Source organism: Brassica napus, unplaced genomic scaffold (genome assembly GCF_020379485.1).
Source record: "Brassica napus cultivar Da-Ae unplaced genomic scaffold, Da-Ae ScsIHWf_1724;HRSCAF=2353, whole genome shotgun sequence".
In the NCBI taxonomy this organism is placed as follows: domain Eukaryota; kingdom Viridiplantae; phylum Streptophyta; class Magnoliopsida; order Brassicales; family Brassicaceae; genus Brassica; species Brassica napus.
In genome coordinates, this window is record NW_026015142.1 from 15,280 (window position 1) to 36,818 (window position 21,539).

Sequence of the window (21,539 nt, forward strand, 5' to 3'; positions counted from 1 at the left end):
CATAATCACTTGAGATTAGTCGAGATCAATTGTCTAATGATTTTTTTCGTCATCTTTTTTTAAAGATACAATTAACCATTATACACAAAACTCAGTGAATGACACTAGTTTTTTTTTCTTTTAAAAAAAAATTATATTGTGATAACTATCACTAAGTTTATTTGGCCTCTTGCCAATAACTTTATATGGTAAGCAAAGCTTCCCCCACATTTCTTGAGATAAGTCAAAATATACATAATTACATTTAACATCTCTTAAGAGTTTAGAAAATTAATCTACAACTCCTTTAGATTTAAATGAATTAAAAACAATTTCAAAAATTATTACAATTTTTCTTGAAAAATGTGTTTCATTCTTAGAAATTCACATTTTACATAGAACTATTTTCATAGTTCTCTCAAGTTAATAAATCTAACTTGTATGTTTTGGATCTTTTCCAAACACCTTTTTAGCAAATATACATATCATTACAAGATATTATTTTTGCCATCAAACCACACAATTTTATATGATTATTCTCAACCATATTGACTTTAGAAACGACAATACACATGTCAGTTTCAGTCACATTGGTCTAAAAATTCTCATGTTTTTGCATGGTCAATCTTCTTGTAACTTGCATTTAAGCATTGATGAAATATAAATGTTTTTGATCAATATCAACAAACATTTTTATTTTCTATGGCAAATGATTTATATGTGGCAGACCTCTCCCAAACTTAATTTGGGGCGTCGACTCACAACCATTTCCATCTATACAACTTGATCTCTTAAAGATCAAAATGTTGTTCCATCCATACTTGAAACTTGAATTTCTTTTTATTTTCTCATTGGTCACACATGTATTTAATAATTAATTACACCTTAAGGAGAAAAACTGTAACAATGAAACAAAAAACGTTAATCTTGATAATTAAATCAAAGAAGTCAAAGCTACACACACTGTGACTAGTAACGTTTTATTTAAACACCTTTATGAGGTAGTAATTTTAAAAAAATGTATGCATTTTTTCTTCTTCCAGAAAACGTTTTAAGAGTTAAAACAATGGAAACCAAATCAGTGCTTTGAACATGTCAAACCAAAATCAAAATTAAATCAACAGTTTTTTTTATTCTATTAAAAACTGCAATAAAATAGCTCAACAAATCCTGCATTTGTTTTCCAGTTTGATTGTTAGAATGATTAACACCTGCTCAACAAAAGAAACAATTGACTGAAAACTATAATAATAAATAAACGATAATTCTGATGAAAAAATGATTTCCATCATCTTGCATTTCCCGGTTCCAAGAATGATTTAATTCATGATTTCATATAACCTGTTCTTAGAAAAAACTTTCAACAAATATCAGTATTGTTAGTGCAAAAGCATAAACAATATTTAAAGATTTAAGAGTGTAGGAACCTTATTTTACTATCATAGGACAACTGATATTTGTAAAGAATAATAAGAACATAAACTAAAATTTCAATACCAAAATATAAAAATAAAGAATAATTGTAGAGTCGAGATAGTTAATCTCTTTCCTTAAATCTTTAAACGCCCCGTAGTGTGACGGTTTTATGGCGCTCAGATTCCCAAGATACAACTGCAGCATTGTTTCTGTTTACCATCACCGAAAAACAGAATCTATCGAACTTATTTCTGTGATGTACTCTCAGACTCAAAATAAAAAAAAATACTAGCATAACTATTCTGAGTGGGAGAAAAGTTTCTTGATTGTATGAATGTGTTTATTTTCTAAATGGCTCACAAGCCTTTATATAGAAAAATAATGAGAAGCACAAGTTTCATTTTTCAACACAAAAATGAAACCTCCATGGTGCACTAATGAAGTTTTTAATTCTTGTCATTATTATGTGAATTTATTCCACATTTTGACCAAGAAATTAAAGAATAAAATTATTATTGTTTTGACCAATTCAAACAAAATAATATACTTTAAAATGGATTTCTTTTTTATATTTTATCAATATAAAAGATCAACATATATTTGGTTTATAAGATTAAGTCAATGAACATGAAGTCCAACTAACAAATGAAAAAACCCAAATCCAAGTTCAAATATCCAATGTGTGTATTTGCTACTTTATATAAGTTTCTCAAATCACACACATTAGACCTCCATTTCTCATTCAAATAAAACTTCTTTTTTGACATATGAATACATTATTCATAATGTTCAAAAAATAGTTCCAACAGCTTCATCGGACGTCCGCTTCCCGCTTCGGAATCGGAATCAGAATCGGAACCTTGTGGAAGCTTGCGGAATCTCGCTTCCAAAACGTATCTAAAATATTCTTTTTAAAAACTTGTTGGAAGCTTATGATTCCGTTTTGGAATCACGCTTCCGTTTAAAAAAACAAATACAATGTATATCAATAAAATATAAAACCATAGTTTTAATCTATATAAAATAAAACAAATTAATAGTAATGAATATTGAGTTATAAATATACAAATATCAAAAATAATACTATAAATTATCTTTATGCATTGAGATTTTTTTATTAAAGATACAGCACATATTGAAACATATTGTGTCAATTATTTATGAAGATTAAAAATAATTAATATAATACTTTTTGTAAACATAATTTATGTGTATTTTTACAGTTTTAATATAAAATCATTTCAAAATTATTATAAATGAATAAATGTTTTATTTCAAATTTAAATCATATAATTTTTAGTCCTAATTTTCTAAAAAATTTACATATATATATTTTTATTTATTTATATATGGATATACGCTTCCAACACGTACCCGTTTCCTAATATTTTAAAAAAATATTGTTTCTGCGCTTCCTTACGCTTTCGCTTGAAAGGATCTTCATTACTCTACATGACGTCAAGATAAAAGAATCTTGAGACAAGGTGGAGAAACAAGAAACTCCAAAAAGAGACCATTAATGTCATGCTCTTATAAATGCCCAAGACATGGAATCTCTGGTAAAAGAACACCCAAGGGTGTCAATATCTAGATGATGAAGTTCATTGTTAATGGTGATCAACTTGGTGATTGCAACGAGAGATACATTACATTTATCATACTTTAATTTGAACTTTTGCACGTGCGATCGACCTACCGTTTAACTCCCGTGTTCTGGCAATGAAGTTTAGACTATTGCTTCAAGATCATCACTTAGATTTAGTTTTTAGTGATGGCTTTTGAAAGAGCTAATTAACAAGTGAGAGAGATCAAACGGTTTGTTACAGTTAAAAGAAAATTGAACATAGGTTAACGCCGTTAACTTAACGGTAACTAATTAATTAACCAAACATCCAACGGTTCTTAAGAACAAGACAATACAACACAACACAAAAGACAATACCCAATCCAACGGTTCTAATGAAAAACAAGCACCGACAGAAGATGGTCCGCTAGAAACCTACAAAAAACACGACAACTAAAAGAGGAAACATTTGGATTCGACAAATTGATCTCCAGATCCGAAAAACAGCGACCCGGATTCGTTTTACTCCTTGATCCGACCCGAGATATCAGAAGCGAGCCGAGACGCAATCGCTGAATGATACATAACTTCGTGGAACGTGGAAGCTTCTGCGATTTTCTTCCTCAACTCCTTAGCTTTCTCCTCCGTGAGACACCCGCGACGACGAAGCTTTTGACCCGGATCCTGACCCGACCCGTTCGATTCCGGAGCCACGGAGGAGGAGGTTTCGATGTTGAGGTAATCCGGCTCGGAGGGTATGCCGAAGAGAGGAGCCCACCAAGAAACAGGTTTCTTGCGGTTTGGATCCGGGTTTTTCATGGATCCGGATCCGGAAGATGCTCGGATCGTGAAAGGAGCGGAACTGCAGACAATCGAAGCCATGGTTAAGTTGAAATGCAGATAAAGAAGTAACGTGAAGATTTAGATGATTTAAGGAAAGAAAGCAAGATGAAGATGGATAAATAGATCTTTTATGGTTTCGAATTATATAATGTAATAAATTTGATGTAAATGATCTGCTACGATGCGATTTGAAAGAGGATCTCGTACGTTAGATATGCTTTTATTCAGCTATCCACGGAGATTTTGGGTGGACGCCGACGTAGTTGATTGTGACCTCGGGGATGGATAAGTCTTGCCGCGTGGAACGTTTTTTAAATCGTCAATTTGCAGTGTCTTCATCTGTACTTTTCTGTAAAAAAACATTTTTTATTATTTAAATGACGTGAAAGAGCCGTTTGGTTTTATGCAATCAAAACGTAGACTACATAAAAATATACTAAAAGACAGATTAAAAACGAAGTGATCTGAGATGGGATCAGTCTAAACGCGTTGAACGCTTTTTTACCGTCAAATCGCCGTGTCTTCGATCTGCACCTTTCTTAAAAACTTTTGATTTATTTACGACGTTAAAGAGCTGTTTGAGTCTTTAAGAGTACAAACAAAGAATTTGAAATTAACGGGGAACCGAAACACTCTCTCTCTTCTGTTAGAGAGAGAAAACTCTCTCGATCTCAATCTCCTTTCAAATCATAAATCCAAAGATTAGAGATGAGATGAGTTTGGTTCTGTGATCGGTTTTTCCTTCCGGAAACGATGGCTCCTTCAGTGTCGTTTGCCGGCTTCTGACTCCGACGTCGTCTCTTATCCTTTGGTGTCGACGGCTGGCTCCGTGCCGGTTTCATCCGGCGTTTATATTTTTGGAAAAGAACGGTGAAGAAAGAAGACATGGTTGTGGCTTTAAAGCCGTCGGTGGTGGTTTAACTGGCTCTGGATGAGATCTCGGGACAGTCTCGATCGATCTCTCCATTACAAAGAGTGTAGGCGACGAAGGTGGGCGCGGTGGTTCTGGTTCCGGTGTTATCCGGTGAAACACGTGTCCATTTTTTGTCTCCTCCGATGTGAGCCTCGTAGATTGGGTTACGATGTGGTGTTTGGATGACGCGTGTCTCGTTCATGGGTGAGTTTCGACACGTGGGTGGCCTCGCGAATTTCTGGACGCGTGGGATTGTGAGGCACCGCATGGTCTGTGGTTTGGGCTTAAGGTCCATGTTAAGTTTGCCTTTTGTTCTGGGCTTTTAGTTTTATGTTTAATGTTTCTTGGGTTGTTTGGGCTTGACCCATTAATAAAATAATAATAGATGGAAAAAAAAAAGTACAAACAAAGACGTCAAAGAACTCAGAACTGTTCTGGTTTCTGGTTTATTTGCCGGTTTTTGACATTTCTTCTTTGATTATTCTGCTTATTGGGCCATTTTTATAAAAATATAGACACATGGGTTTTGATTGAGCTTTTAGTTTTTATTAGTTTGTTGGGCTCTCATCTTATTTTTCTGCTTTTCGTCTCTTTTGTGTATTTTTAAATCCAAAAACCCCTTTGAAAACATTACTAGATAATTCACTACTGACCTCTTTTGGCTAACCAGCAAGAGAAATTTAAACTTACCATAAAAAATAGATATTTCACCACTGCCTCTTTACTGGACTTTAATCTCTTATGTGACAAAGGACCAAAAAAAAATCTACAACCACCAAAACTAATCTCTTATGGGACAAGTGAGTGTAAATTATGATTTTACCCTTAATGAAAGCTCAATATCAACCATTAGATCAAAATCATTCACGTTATAATGTGAACCGTCGGATTTTTAAAGATGAAATATTTACAACAATGCCATTAATGAATCTTATTCCTTAGCCATTAGATCATATGAGTATGTTTTAATCTTAGCCATTGGATTTCATCATCTAGCTTCTTCTCTCTCGGCTGGGTCCCACATAAACTTTAATCACTCTTCTTCTTCTTCTTCTTCATTTCACCCTCAACCATATTCAACCACCACGAAAATTCATTACATTCACCAACCAAAGCTCTCTTCTTCAACTTTTCATCCACAAACCTTTACATATGTTTCTTAAGGTCTTTCTACAGCTTATGATGCCCTGAAACAGCACATGTGCGTCGTCGTTGGTTCTAAAATCGTTTGGTAAGTGTATACTCTCTCCCTCTCTTTTTCTCTCACTCTTCTCTGTCTTTTTTTATTTTTCTAATTTTTTATGTTTCAGTTTAGTCACATAATATGTATATTAACGTTTGAGTAAGATTCTAAGATTTAATATAATGTTGTTAAAGTATGAAACATGATATTATAGAATAAATCGTTTTTGTTTATGGTACAACTGATACAACTTTTGCATATGTATCAAACAATACAAGTGATACTGGTATAACTAGTCCAACTATGTCTTATTTACCAGAGTAGTGATACTGATATAACTAGTACAACTATTCAGATTCTAAAATTGAAATATTCCATCCGATATTCCATAAGAAAAAAACAATTAGCTGGCTAAATTGGTAAGTATTTAGATAGGTTCCTTTTATTTGTGATATATTTTTTTTTTTGAAGTTTTCACACTATCTCATAAGTTTGCATGATCTACCTTAGACTTTTAAGGTTTGTTAACTTCTTTGTCCACATAATTTTTGGAAAAACATACATGAAATGTATTTTAACAAAATTGATGATTTTATTTTATTGGGGCAAAGGCATGTACACATAAAGAAGTGGTACAACTGAGGTAAGTTTAAATTTTATGTGGTACAACTAGTTTTTTCGATTTCAATGCCAAAATACAACTATGTACAAACCGGTACAACTGACAAACTAGTACAACTCTGTACAAACCGGTACAACGCAAATACTAGTACAACTATGTTATTTCATCTTGTATTGTGCATCAAATTTTAAATATGTATCATGTTTTAAACACTGTGGTTGAACTATATGTTATTATGTTGCTTTAGTTGTATCGGTTGTACTAAAATAATTGGTGATGCAAATAATTTACATCAATTTATTTAATAATTGATGTAAATATATAAATTATTTGCATCATTTCATTTTACACAAAATTAGTATCAATTTTAAGAATTTATTCAAAAATATGTATCATTTAGAATTGCTGATTTATATCTTTTCTAATTAAATGTAATTTAAAAAAAAAATTGATTAAAATGATTTATTTTGGTAGTTAATTCTTAATTAATACCTTTACTGATTATTTGTATTATTTTTTGCAATTTTGTTTTCTTCTAATAGCTATTATTATCTTGATAAACAAACTAAAATTTTACAATTGTAGATAACAATTGTATTAATACATCACAATTAAAACAATTACTTGCAAAAAAAAATCATACATCAAACCCAATCTGTTTCTTCTTTCCGGTGATTCGCGTCTTTAGAGCAATGGTTGAAGAATTTTCTGGCTCCGCATCCAGCTTTTGTGCCTCGAGACTAAAAAGATGAAGATGATTTTTTTTCAAAAATCGTACAACTAGTATAACTTATAAACGTAACAATTTCAAATCAAATATTATTAAAAATATACTATTCATATATTTGACATGCAAGCAGAAGAGATTAGACCAATATGTCTTATTGGTTCTACATCATTCTCTTTTCTAGCATTTTCATATGCTGAAAACAATCAATAAAGAAAATTATACATCTCATAATTAAGCGATGCCATTTTATAATTTTCTCAAAGTCATGTCATCTTTTTTTAGTGAGAATAAATATGGTGATGACACATAAGAAAATCATTTCTCAAATATGTATAGGAGATACTCAATATGTACTAGTTGTATTAATTCGAGTTGTACTAGTTGTACTAGTTTGAGTTATACTAGTTGTACTAGTTTGAGGTTTACTAGTTGTACTAGTAATACTTTTCGTTCTTCATTATCTTGAATATCATATGGAAAGATGAAATTTGATTCTAGATAAGATAAAATTGATTAAATATAACTGTGGATTGATCGATTTGAGATAAAAAAAAAAGAAAAAAATTAGTGGATGATTGAAGAAATTTTTTGATTTTGTTTTATGGTGAAAAAAATGGAGAAGAAGAAGAACTGGGTTGGGTTTCTTCCTTGTTTTTCTTCTTTGGAGACATAGTTTCTCAAAGAGTGACACGAAATTGAAGAAATATATGAGATTCAAGATGATTGTTGTCGAGTTTGATTAGTGATGGGAGATAGAGGGAGATCGTGATTTTAGTTCGTAGGTTTCGTTGGTTACATTGAAGACAAAGAAGGACAATGATCTATAACAGACCAAAAAGACAAAAAGAAGTCTACATAGACCAATTGTGATCTATCATGGACCAAGGGCTGGTAAATTACCAATTTGCCATTAATGAAAGTGGCATGTGAACCATTGGATCAAATAATGGAAACTCTAATCTCGGTCGTCCAATTTTCTTCTTCCTTTCTCTTTCTCTCGCCTGGGTCCCACCCAAAATCCATATTAACTCCCTCACATCTTCATCTTCTTCATTACTCAACCACCCACGAAAATTCATTTCAATCACCAACCAAAGTTCTCTTCTTCAAGTTTTTATCCACAAACCTTTAATTCTGTTTCTTAGGGTTCTTCTACAGCTTTTCTCGTCCTTGAAACAGCAAATGTGCCTCGTCCTTGGTCTTGAAATCGCTTGGTAAGTGTATACTCTCTCCCTCTCCTTCTCTCTCACTCTTCTCTTCTTTTTTATTTGTTTTCTGTTTAGTTTTAGTCCCATAATATGTATGTTACCATTATGAGTCAGGTTCCATGGTTTAAGATAACGTTCTTATAGTATGAATCATGATATTGTAGATTAAATCATTTTTTACATTGGTTACACTGGTACAACAGACGTTGAGTACACCTGGTAAACCTGGTAAAACTCGTTAAGAATAACACTAGTACAACTAGTAAACCTGGTACAACTCTAAGTAACACTGAATAAGACTATGGGTAAAACTTGTATAACTCTTAGTAGTCCTTTGACAAGTCAAATACTAGTATAACTAGTATAACTTATAAACGACTGTTACATGTAAACCAGTATAACTGGTAATACTAGTATAACCCGTATTTTAGCGACTTTAGAACTCGTATAACTGATATAACTTGTAAGCTGTAATGTTGGTTTTAACTCTTTTCAGGAACTATGGATGGTACTGGAGCTGTGGTGATACATTTTGATCATGGTGGAGACAAAAATATTTATACATTAGTAATGAGAGGAAAATATGAGGAGATAACCTATTCTCGCTTGGTTGATAGAATAGGCAAGAAAATGAATATCGATGTAGCTGCGACGAAGCTTCAACTGAGCTACTATCCCCTGGTCGTGGATAATAAGAGGCCTTGTTATATTTTGGATGATGAAGATGTTTTAGGATATTTAATGGAGGTGGATAGGAAAAACCGGCGTAGTGTTTTGCATGTGGAGTTTTCCGAAAATATCTCAGAAAATCAGAGTAACGAGCAGTTTTCTATGAACGAGGAAATTCAGATTGATGCCAGAGCTAATGATGGTATGGCTGGAGTTGAGGAGTTGGCAATTGTTCCTCAAAACCAATCAGATGGGTATAATCATGAGGAGTTAGCAATTGTTCCTCCAAGACAATCAGATAGGTATGAGCATGAGGATTGCAATGAAGAGGGTGATGAAATGAATGATAGGGAGGAGTTGCCGGCTGTTACACCATCTGTAGACACAATTGTCAATGCTGAGTGGGATGATGGTATTGATATGAGTTTGTATCAAGAATTTGCGACTAAGGAAGAGCTGAGGAATTTAGTGGACGCAGGAGTGCATTCGAATTGTTTTGAGGTTGATATAATCAAGACGAATCGTACTGTTTATGTATTGAAATGTCGTGGGGTTGGATGCAGATGGTATTTACGAGCTGCAAGGCTGAAAAACTCAGCCTTTTTCAGTGTCAGAACGTATAGAAAGATGCATACGTGTACTCGGGGAGAGGGAAGTGTAACCAAGAGGGGGAAAAGAGGAACACCAAGCTTGGTCGCAGGAGTGGTGCATGAAGATTATCCAGGCCAATACAAGACTCCAGATCCAAAGTCTCTCATAAAGTTGGTGAAGAACAAACTAGGTGTCACGGTTTCATATTCTACAGCTTTGAGAGGGAAACACAAAGCTGTCAGTGATTTGCGTGGTAACCCTCAGGAGAGTTTTGCTAGACTTCCATCTTACTTGTACATGTTAGAAAGAATGAATCCTGGTACCATCACAAGATTAGTAGTGGATGAGAAGAAGCAGTTTAAGTATATGTTCTTTGCGCTTAAAGCTTGCATCGAAGGGTTTCAAGCAATGAGGAAAGTGATAATAATGGATGGAACTCACCTGAAGGGTGTGTATGGAGGAGTGCTTCTCATTGCCACTGCTCAGGATCCAGATCATCATCATTATCCCCTCGCTTTTGCGGTAGTAGATGGTGAGAAAAATGCGAGCTGGGAGTGGTTTTTGACTATACTGAAAACTTTGATACCAGATGATCCTCAGCTTGTTTTTTGTACTGATAGAAACCAATGCATCATCAAGAAGGTGCACGAGGTGTACCCAATGGCGATCCATGGATATTGCATTTTTCACTTGTCTAATAATGTTGCCGGAGCATGCAGCAAAGTTAACAAGAAAGGGGTTGCCAGAAAGTTTAGAAAAATTGCTGGTATGTACACAGAGGTCGAGTTCAGAAAAAGCTACAATGATTTCAGGAGAACGTTGCCTCAAGCCGCTGAGTATCTAGATGAGAGTGTTCATGAGACCAAATGGGCAAGATGTCAATTTCCGGGAGAAAGGTACAACATAGATACAACCAACACTGTTGAATCAATCAATGGTGTTTTAAAGGAACCAAGGAAATATGCATTGTTGCCAATGCTTGATGTGAACAAATATCGTGATTTATCTTTACGCGTTCCAGAGAGACAGATACTAATTCCCTACGTGCATGGGATATTGCATCACAGTTATCCGAAGGCAAAAAAGCTCACGGTGATGGAGCTAAACAGATTTGAACGTCAGTACACTGTGATTGGCAAAGATGGTCAAGGTTATTATGTTGATTTAGGCAACGGAACATGCCAGTGCAAGTGTTTTGATATTGATCGGTATCCTTGTGTGCATGCACAGGCTGCGATCATCGCGCGTGGAGAAATGTCTGAAGACTATTGTTCTAAGTATTATTATATGGAGCAGTGGACTTTGGCATATTACAAGACAATATATCCAGTGCCTCATCATTCATTATGGGAAAGTTATGAAATTCCAGATGAAATCCTATCTCAGGTTGTCTACCCTCCGCATGTGGAAAGAAAGAAAGGAAGACTACAAGAAACTAGATTTCCATCAGCTGGGGAATATCGGAGGAAGAAAAAGAAGAAGTATCCACCATTGGTGTGTGAGAATGATGGAATTGACAGCGATGAAAGTGGAAGCGATGGAATTGATGAATGAGTCTTACTTATGTGTTATGGAACTTGCTTATGTCTTGTGAGTCTTACTTATGTGTTATGGAACTTGCTTAGTCTTGTGAGTCTTACTTATGTGTTATGAAACTTATTTATGTGTTGTAGAACTTATTTATGTAATGTGTTGTTTCTGTCAGGTACAACAGGTACAATTGGTAAAACTTCATTAAACCTAACATTCATGTTTTTGTGTTGTTATACTGGTACAACTAGTAAAACTAAAAATAAGTTATACTGGAATAACTAGTTCAACTATGTCTAGTTTACTAAAATAGGTTCTACTGGAATAACTAGTACAACTATGGAGGATCTGAAATTTAAATATTATTTTAGGTTTTTTCATATTAATAAAACATTCAAATGGTCTAATTTTAAGTGTTTGGATAGGTTTCTTTGTGTTTTGTATTGTTTTTTTTTTTTTCTGGATTTCTACCTCCATCACAAAAGTTTGCTTGATCTACCTTATACTTTTAAGGTTTGTTAACATATTTGTCCACATATTTTTTGAAAAACATACATGACAAGTATTTTCACAATAGTGATGATTTCATTGTATCCGGGCAAACACATGTTAACATAAATGAGTGGTACAACTTAGATAATGGTATTTCTCTTTGGTACAACTAATATATTCAGGTTTCACTGCCAAAGTACAACTCTGTACAAACTAGTATAACTAATAAACTAGTACAACTTTGTGCAAGCCAGTATAACTAATAAATTAGTACAACTTTGTAGAAACCAGTACAACTAAAAAACTAAAACAACTTTGTGTGCATAATGAGTTTCAAATAAGTGGATTCCCAGATAAGTCCTACACTTTTTAATTTAACACTAGGTGTACTAGTTTTTCTAGTTATACTACTTTCATATTTTTTGGCATAGTTGATGCTGTAATGTTGTTTTACTTCCCACCTGTAATTGCAACCTGTTCAACCACCAAGTTTGGATTTAGGTTTTAAAACACACACACATACAAGTTTTAGGTTTTAAAACACACACACATACAAGTTCATCCGTTTTAGGTTTTAAAACAAACACATACAAGTTCCAAAAACAACAACATAGTTCAGCCAAATCAGTTTGGCGTAAAAGGAGACCTCAACAAATGAGAACGCTTGGGCACCCTCTTTGGCATCTCAGCAGGATCCTGTGAATCTCCAACCGAAGCTGTGTTCTCTAAAGCGTCATCAACTCTAACCTCACCTTCCTTCTCCAAAGCATCATCATCTACAACCTCATCTGTCTTGTCCACAACAGCTTTTTCCGCAGCAGCCTTCTCAAATCTCTCTGCAGTGTCTGCCATAATTTGAAGTGTAGATTGCTCATCTCCATCTTCAGTATCTACATTGAACAAAAATACATCCTGACTTAGATCATCATCATTAAAAATAAAATTTGAAGTTATATGTTATCATGACTTACCTTGCATCAACTTCTCAGCCTCTACCTCGATATGTTTCTCACCATCCTTCTCAGCCTCTGCCTCAATCTGTTTCTCACTATCCTTCTCAGCCTCATCACCCTTGTCAGCCTCTGCCTCAATCTGCTTCTCACCATCCTTCTCAGCCTCATCACCCTTGTCAGCCTCATCACCATCCTCGCCCTCCTTATCAGGCTCATCATCACCATCCTTATCAGCCTTATCACCATCCTCACCCTCCTTATCAGGCTCATCATCACCATCCTTATCAGCCTTATCACCATCCTTGTTAGTCTCATCACCATCCTTATCACCATGTATCTCACCCTCCTTATCACCATGCATCTCGCCCTCCTTATCACCAAGTATCTCAGCCTCCTTATCACCATACATCTCGCCCTCCTGGAACGACCAACTTTCTCTCTGGATTTTTTCTTCTTCCAACTCCTTTACTCTTGCTTCCAGAAGACGAATTGTTTCGTCTCTCAATGCAAATCCATCATCCATTCTTTTGTTCAACTTCAACTCTAATTCTCTTAAACTCTCACGACCTGCTTCGCCCCCTGTTTGAACTCCTGCCTCACCCCCTGCCTCGCCTCCTGCCTCGCCTCCTGCCTCTCCTCCTGCCTCGCCTCCTGCCTCGCCCCCTGCCTCGCCTCCTGCCTCCTCTTGTTGCTCTCGGGTTCTCACATCCATCTCATATAGATCCGGCCAGAAGATTTTTTTCCCTGGTTCCATTAGGATCTTGTTCCAACTGTCAACAGCTATGTCTAGCGTATCCGAATCATCTATCAGCTCCAAGTCTTCAAAAGTCCCTTCATCCATTATTTCATACAAAAGGTCTACTTCATTTCCTTTTGGTTCCAAAACACTGATAATCTCCTGAAATGACCAACAACAAATTACACATTTAATTAACTATGAACTTGAAGAAAATGACATAAACAACACTTAAAAAAATTATAAGCTTTTACCTTTGTGTTTCCTAGCGTCCGATAAATCATGTCAAGTGGAAATCCTGTTGTTCCGGTCCTCTTGAACTTCCATTTGCACATTCTTGGACAACCATCAAAACAGTTTGGAACAGGCTCTCTGAATCTTTCCCTAAGGACAGGGATACATTCAAATGCTAATATCTGCACATCATTTCACACAATCACTTTAGTTATATTATAACAAATATGCTTATGAAAAATGTTATTCATATACCTCCAAAGGGTTGATAAACCCAGGAAATACCCACTGTGCATGCTCTGGGATCCCATCACGAAAATGATCCCTTACATGAAAAATCTCCTTCATGCAATCATCAAAGGTGTAACGGCCCCATGGAAATTCGGTGCAAAACTCCAAATCTTCTACTGCTTGGAGAAGGAAATACTCAATGAAGTATCCTGCTTTGGACCTTCCTCTTAAAACTGTAGCCAGAAAGTAAAGAACCGCCATCCTCAGACGATCGCCACTACCATCAAATTTCATCTTCTGAAGTTTCTCCTTAACATCCGCTTCTGTCACTTGCAGACCCTTTTCCTTCCCATCCTTTGTCTTCTTCACTTTAAAATACTTTCTCGCAAACTTCAGTCTCCCTATGCTCTGATAGTTTTCTGGATATGAGTGGCAGTATAAACCAGAGAGGAGGCTATGTTCCCTGATAGAGTATCTAATTGGAACACCGTTTACCCCAAACCAAGCTTGTCGACCCTTCTCTGTATGCATAGTACGAAGTAGCAACATCCACAATCCCATCACTTTTCTTGTTGAGGTACAATCCATGTGGAATATATGCTTGAACTGAGGATGTTCCTGAAACCAACTCTTCTCTGAGGCATCCAACTTACCAATCGTCTTGTTCAGAAAATCGTGTTGATGGCACCTTGAGGAGAGCTTGCAACCCTTTCCATAGTTGCTCGGATTGAAGAAAAAACCAGCAGGTCTGTCAGCTTCTACGGTCATATCATCACTCTCAACCTGAAAAATACAAACAAAATACAAAGAATAAATAACTGAGTTATACAACACATAAACACTTAGTTGTACCAGTTACACTAATTAAATTAAAAATAATATTACTAGTTCTACCAGCAAGCCTAGTTATACAACAACAACACCATCTCATTAAACAGTTATACAAAATACTTCTCTAGTTATACTAGTCAGACTACGTATAAGAAGCGTAGTTGTACCAGTTATATTACTTATAAAAAAAAATTTACTAGTTATCCTGAATTTGTTTACAACATATTATTACCAGTTGCACCATTTTCACTCTTTTAGTTGTACTAGTAATTTAATACTCGGTTGTATTAGTTAGACTAATTATACTTTTCATAGTTATACCAGTTATATTAGTTATAAGAAGTGTGGTTGTACTAGTTATACTAGTTCCATTGATTCTGTTTTACAACATTTTATTACCAGTTGAACTAGTTTCATTCTTTTAGTTGTACTAGTTACACTTCTTATATAATCACTACTTATTTTTTTTTTCGACCCTATGATAAATATTTCTAGAACCATTTAAGTTGACTTGTTTACCGTTCTTGGAGCGTCGTTGTCAATGGCAGCAGATCCAATAGCAGCCTCATGTGAATTTGAATCTATGTTGTTAGATCCAATCTGCTCACGGTTCCTATTTGTTAGTCCAATTTTATCATAAAAATTCCAAAACCATTTTAATTGATTTGTTTACCGTTTGCCCGTCATTGTTAATGGCAGCCTCGGGTGAGCCTGATTCTCTGTTGGTAGAAGTTATTGGAGCTTGCAGTGGATTCTCCGCCTCATTGGGTGTTTGAGTAGGTGATTTTTGTGGCTCAATCGGAACTGATGGGCTTGGCGTACCCTCTCTATCATCCTGCGAAGGTAACTCCGTTGATAGTGGCGGATAATGATCAGGATCGGCTTGATGTTCTGGTGAAGATGCGGTCTGAGGCCGCTTGGTTGGATTGGACGAGGACTCATCGTCTACACCACTGTCTCGCTTCCTCTTCTTCTCTGCGGTTTCAATCTTCTTTTTCTCTGCATCTCTTTTTTTTTTAACGGCTTCTCTCCTCCTTTTCACCGCTGCTTGTTTTTTCTTTATCACAGAGTCTTTCTTCTTCTTTTCCGCCTCAGCTTTCTTCTTCTCCACCGCAGCTTTCTTCTTCTCCACCACTGACTCATTCTTCTTCTTCTTCTCCGGCGCACCTTCTTTGTTCGTTTGTTCGGTGAAACGAGTCTTTGGAGCCATAGTGTTTCAAAGAGTAACACGAAATAGAGAAACAAATGAGATAGAGGGAGATCGTGATGATTGTGGTAGAGTTTGATTAGTGAGATGAGATAGAGGGAAGGGGGAGAGATCGTGAATTTTTTTCTGTTGGTTATGTCGGGGAAGAGGAATTAGGGATTTAGTTTGATTTAGGGGGAAGGATCCGGGAAGGGCACGCGGGTCGGGTTAGTGGGTGGGGTAGGTTGGTTGGATATGTAAATAAGTTAAAGTTTTAGGTTTTATAGTATTTTCAGCTTAATTTCGATTTATTATTAATTCATTAAAAAAATAAAAACAGAAGTGTCCTTTTCCAGATTTTTGTGTGCCCATTTGGTCGATCTCAGCATTTGATTCGACAAAGAAACTGGGGACAAAAGAAATTGGGGATTTAGGTTTATTAAAACATGGGTCGGTCGGGTTAATGGGAAATGGGTGGGTCCACTGGCTGGATATGTAAATATGTTGAAGTTTTAGGTTTTATGGTATTTTCTGCTTAATTTTAATTTATTTTTAATTCATTAAAAAAATAAAAATAAAAGGGGTCTATTCCAGACTTTTTTGGTGCCCTTCTGGTCCATCCCAGCATTTGATCCCTCTTTACTCCACATAAAACTAACTGAAGTGAGTTTTTTTTAGCAAACTGAATTGAGTTGTAGAGACACTTTAAGCAATGAGAAAGCATCTATCATTGTTAATGGCTTTTTAACTTCCTCCAAGATTTTCTAAGGGAGTTATTTTAAAACTTGAAAGCTGGCCATAATTTGGATCTTTCAACAACTTCCAATAGAACTACTTTGTAGTAGAATAATTTTATTCATCAATAGAAGGAATAATATGTTGGATCTCCGCAATAAGGACATAAGAGCACCATTATCATAAGAGCACCATTATCATGGTGTCTTAGGCAACGTATTTAGAGTGTTTAGATTTAAAAATAGTTAATTAAGAAAGAGGCGTTGCTTAATGAAGACGCGCAAAAGACGGGGGTTTCGCGGCACGTGTCATTTATTCAACATCACTCTCTCTCACAACGCCTCGTCTTCTCTCTTTCTCTCGAGGCGACTCTGAGGCGAAACGGTGATCTCTCTGCAACGATGATATCTCCGTCTCGTCGACGGCATCAGCTGGAGTCTCTATCGGTTGAATCGCCGTCTCTCTCTCTCTCTCTCTCTCTCTCTCTCTCTCTCTCTCTCTCTCTCTCTCTCTCTCTCTCTCTCTCTCTCGTTAACGACTCTGCGTCTCCCTCGCTCTCCTCGACGATTCCGCCTCCCTGTCGCTCTCCTCGACGACTCCGCGTATCTCTCGCTCTCCATGACGGCTCACCTAAATCAAGAATCGCTCCACCTCTCTCTCTTCGGCCCGTGGCTATCCTCGACAAATTCAAACCGAAAGAAAAAGCTAAGTTTTTTTTCCTCTTATGTATGAATCATTCGTTGTTAAATTGATTCGTGTCTTGTGTTGCATGCGTCTCTTGTGTTTTTTATGTCTCCTGATTGAAGAGATGATGTCTCTGTCTTTGTTTGTTTATGTCTCTGTCTTTGTTTGTTAATCATTCTTGTGATAGTGCATTCTTGTTAAATTGATTTGTGTGTTGTGTTAAATCGATCACTTTGTTTGTCTCTCCTGATTCAAGAGATGATGTCTGTGTCGATCAATATATCAATCAGTTCTGTTGTTTGGTTTTGTCTCTGTCTTTGTCTAAGTCGATCAGTACTTGTGTTTGTTTATGTATCATGATTCAAGAGATGATGTCTCTGTATTTGTTTCTTTATCGTTGTTGTGATTGTTGATGTTAATGTCTTTGTTTATGATTCTTCTCTGTCGATCAATATATCAATATATCAATCAGTATTTGTTTCTTAATCTTTCTTGTGTCTGCATCGTTTTAGTGTTGATTCTGTTTCTCGTGTTTCCTTTTCAGATGGACAGTTAAAGAGACAAGAAGGTTCTTCAAAGAAGAGGTATGTGTTGTGGACGGATGAAGAGACACTGGCAATTTCAGGTTAGATAACTTTGAACTGAGAATTGATTGTGAATCTGAATTGAATTGTTTTGATTGTGAATCTGGTTAGATAGCAATGAGTTAGATAGCAGTGAACTGTCTTGAAAGAATTGAAATGAGTTAGATACATATAAAACCAATAGTTAAATGTTGAAGTGTGATTAATGAGGTAGATAGCAATCAATGTTAGATAAATGAGTTATCTAAATGTCAAGTCCATGTGGTTGTGGGTGTGATGAAAGCGTTAAACGCTTTCTCTCTTCTATTAAACATAGTCTTTCTTCTCTCTTTATCTATCAAACTCGTTTCCCTTTATATTCCTTCTTCCATCTCTCTTCTTAGACATATTCAGATATGGATTCCAATATATATCTGAATTTAAATTTTGTTGATCTTCTTCATAATCAACAAGATAGTGGTTTAGAATCCTCTCATATTCCTTTATTTGGCACGCAAGCAACTGAAGGTTCAAACTTCGAACCACACAGTCATGTGGAGCGTAAAGAATGACGCACGTGGACTCCAATAGATGACATAGTCCTCACCAGCTCTTGGTTAAACACCAGCAAAGACCCTATTGTAGGGAATGAACAAAGGTCTGTTGCAATATGGAAAAGGATAGCAGCCTACTACTCGACTAGTCCTAAGATTGCCGAGTGTGACATAAGAGAGGCATCACACTGTAAGCAAAGATGGCACAAGATCAACGACTTAGTTTCCAAGTTTTGTGGAGCGTTTGAAGCAGCAACCCGTGAGAAAACCAGTGGGCAAAACGAGACTGATGTTCTCAAACATGCCCACAAAATCTTTTTCAACAACCACAAAAAGAAGTTCACACCAGAACATGCTTGGAAAGTGCTTAGAAATGATCAGAAGTGGTGTGGTGTTTCTTCGGCTTGCTCTCAAGGAGGTTCGAAAAGGAAGAAGTTTGAGGACGGTTCACATGCAGCATGCTCTTAAGCTAAAGAAACCGCAAGTTCTGTAGCTGATGAAGGAACCACTCGTCCCACGGGTGTTAAGGCAGCAAAAGCCCGTGGGAAGAAACCGATGGTTGAGGGGAAAGAGGTGGCTGAGTTTGTGGAAAATCAAGCAAGAGGATTTGGTTATAAAGGAAAAGCTATCGAAGATGAAGCTTCTGGACAGTCTCATTGCAAAACAAGAACCTCTTGCTGATTATGAAGAAGCTCTGGAGAAGAAGTTAACTAATGAGTTGTTGCTGTCTAATTAGGTCTTGTTCTACTTCTTGTTCCCTGTTTAGTTCTTAATTTTTACTCTCGGATTTTATTGTTCTAGTTCCGGGTCTAGTTCTTAAGCTTAAGTCTCGGTATGTATTGTTCTACTTGATGTTGTTGTAATGGTCTGGTTATTGATGATATAAATTGTTTCAAGTTCTCTTGTTCTTGTTGAGTTATCTTTAGAGTTAATGTTCTTGTCTCTTTAGAGTTAATGTTGTAATGTTCTAATGTCATTGTTGTTCTTGTTTAGGATGCGAGTGTAGCATTGGGAGTTGAAGCGAGTCACGGTCTTGGCAGTGTACTGAAGAGAGTCATGGACTTGGCAGTGTACTGAAACGAGTGAAGTCGTGTAGTGTAGTGTCTTGTGTTGTATTTACTGAACTCTTGTATCACGGACTTGTACTGTAATGTGTAAAGACTGAACTCTTGTGTCACATGTCTTGTATTATTATTGTATGTCACCCTCTCATGTAGTCTTTTTTTCATCAAGTAGTAACTCCTATTCAACCTTCTATCTCTCATTCTTTATATTGAACTTTCTGAACAAACAAATCACAAACTCATTTTTTCTCTTCTTACCAAACCAAAACCAAGATCAAACGCCAAATCACTAAGTCATTTTCCCTCTTCTTACCAAACGAAAATCAAACGCCAAATCACAAATTCATTTTCTCTCTTCTTACCAAACCAAGATCAAACGCCAAATCACTAAGTCATTTTTCCCCTTCTTACCCAACCAAGTTCAAAGCTAAATCAAATTCCCTTTTTTTACCAAACACTTATTAATTCAAAAAGAAAAAAAAAATTTCATCACAAATATGGCATCTTCTTCACAAAACACTTTTGAAGAATCACTTGATGATACATTTGATCAATATTTTGATCAAACCTTTGAGAATTTTACCATTGGTCATCAAGAAGAAACAAGAAAACAAAGAAAAAAATGATCTTATATCGAAAGAAAACGTGAAGAAGGGCATATTCGTCTATGGGATGATTATTTCAGTGAAACTCCAACGTATCCTGAAAATTTCTTCCGATGACGATTTAGAATGAAGAAGTCATTGTTCATGCATATTGTTGATCGTCTCTCCAACAAAGTCCAATACTTTCGGGAAAAGAAAGATTGTCTCAGAAGGATTAGCCTCTCTCCCCTTCAAAAGTGTATTGCAGCCATTCATGTCTTGGCATATGGTTATGCGGCTGATACGGTTGACGAATACCTCCGGCTCGGTGAAACAACAACTCGGTTTATTTGTAGAAAATTTTGTGGAAGGAATAATACATTTGTTCGGCGACGAGTACCTAAGAAGATCAACACCAGCATATCTTCAACGTCTACTTGATATTGGAGAGCATCGCGGATTTCCCGGGATGATAGGAAGCATGGATTGTATGCATTGGGGGTGGAAGAACTATTCCACCGCTTGGAAAGGGCAATATTCTCGTGGTTCAGGTAAACCAACAATCGTTTTAGAGGCGGTTGCTTCGTATGATCTTTGGATATGACATTCAGGTACCTTAAATGATATCAATGTTTTTGATCGCTCACCTGTTTTTGATGACATAATAAAATGTCAAGCTCCTCAAGTCATTTTTATTGTCAATGGAAGAGAGTATCATATGGCTTACTATCTCACAGATGGTATTTATCCGAAATGGGTGACTTTTATCCAATCTATTCCAATACCACAAGGGCCGAAAGCAGTTTTATTTTCTCAACGTCAAGAAGCTGTCCGAAAAGATGTCAAACGTGCTTTTGGAGTCTTGCAAGCTCGCTTTGCCATTGTTAAAAATCCAGCACTGTTTTGGGATAAAGTCAAAATTGGAAAGATTATGAGAGCATGTATCATACTCCATAATATGATAGTAGAAGATGAACGAGATTGATACACTCAATTTGATGTTTTAGAGTTCCAACAAGCAGAAGACAAAGGAAGTTCACATGTGGATGTCACGTATTCTACAGATATGCCTACAAACATCGCAAATATGATGGGTGTTCGAACAAGAATTCGTGCTAGACAATTGAAAGATGATTTGGTTGAACATATATGGCATAAATTTGGACGTGATGAAGACAACAACTGAGCTCCGATGCTTCTTTCAAATAATTCTCGTTTATTTTACTAATCTTTGGTTTCATGTTTTTGTTTAAAAATCTATGTTTAAAATGTTATGTTTAATAATTTAATCAATATATTTGAAGTTTTAAAAAAAAATATATAATATTTTTTTTAAGAACCCGAAAATAAGAAACTTGCAATGAACCACATAAATATACCTATTTCTTAACCAAGTCTCTTAAACTCACTTTTCCAACTAAAAGTTATTAAAAAAAAATTAAGA

General features: G+C 35.8%; 4 protein-coding genes across 4 annotated transcripts; 2 read left to right on the top strand and 2 right to left on the bottom strand.

Annotated features, from left to right (window-relative positions):
- Positions 1-3,257: 3,257 nt before the first annotated feature.
- Positions 3,258-4,255, bottom strand: LOC125598505. The gene has a single exon (XM_048772545.1). It carries the CDS (start codon positions 3,839-3,841, stop codon positions 3,482-3,484), a length of 360 nt encoding a protein of 119 aa, XP_048628502.1. The 5' UTR covers positions 3,842-4,255; the 3' UTR covers positions 3,258-3,481.
- A 3,805-nt stretch (positions 4,256-8,060) lies between these two features.
- On the top strand, positions 8,061-11,272 carry LOC125598507. Its single transcript, XM_048772546.1, has 2 exons — positions 8,061-8,464; positions 8,955-11,272. Exon 2 carries the CDS (start codon positions 8,960-8,962, stop codon positions 11,270-11,272), a length of 2,313 nt encoding a protein of 770 aa, XP_048628503.1. The 5' UTR covers positions 8,061-8,464; positions 8,955-8,959.
- Positions 11,273-12,260: 988 nt separating this feature from the next.
- On the bottom strand, positions 12,261-16,304 carry LOC106452481 (uncharacterized protein At3g43530-like). Its single transcript, XM_013894616.3, has 6 exons — positions 15,399-16,304; positions 15,245-15,325; positions 13,919-14,677; positions 13,684-13,845; positions 12,712-13,591; positions 12,261-12,630 (listed from the first exon to the last, which is right to left on the bottom strand). The coding sequence occupies exons 1-6, from the start codon at positions 15,933-15,935 to the stop codon at positions 12,365-12,367; spliced, it is 2,685 nt and encodes an 894-aa protein (XP_013750070.1). The 5' UTR covers positions 15,936-16,304; the 3' UTR covers positions 12,261-12,364.
- Positions 16,305-16,381: 77 nt separating this feature from the next.
- On the top strand, positions 16,382-19,128 carry LOC125598508 (glutathione S-transferase T3-like). The gene is made up of 4 exons (XM_048772547.1): positions 16,382-16,385; positions 17,875-17,955; positions 18,539-18,892; positions 18,941-19,128. The coding sequence occupies exons 1-4, from the start codon at positions 16,382-16,384 to the stop codon at positions 19,126-19,128; spliced, it is 627 nt and encodes a 208-aa protein (XP_048628504.1).
- Positions 19,129-21,539: the final 2,411 nt, after the last annotated feature.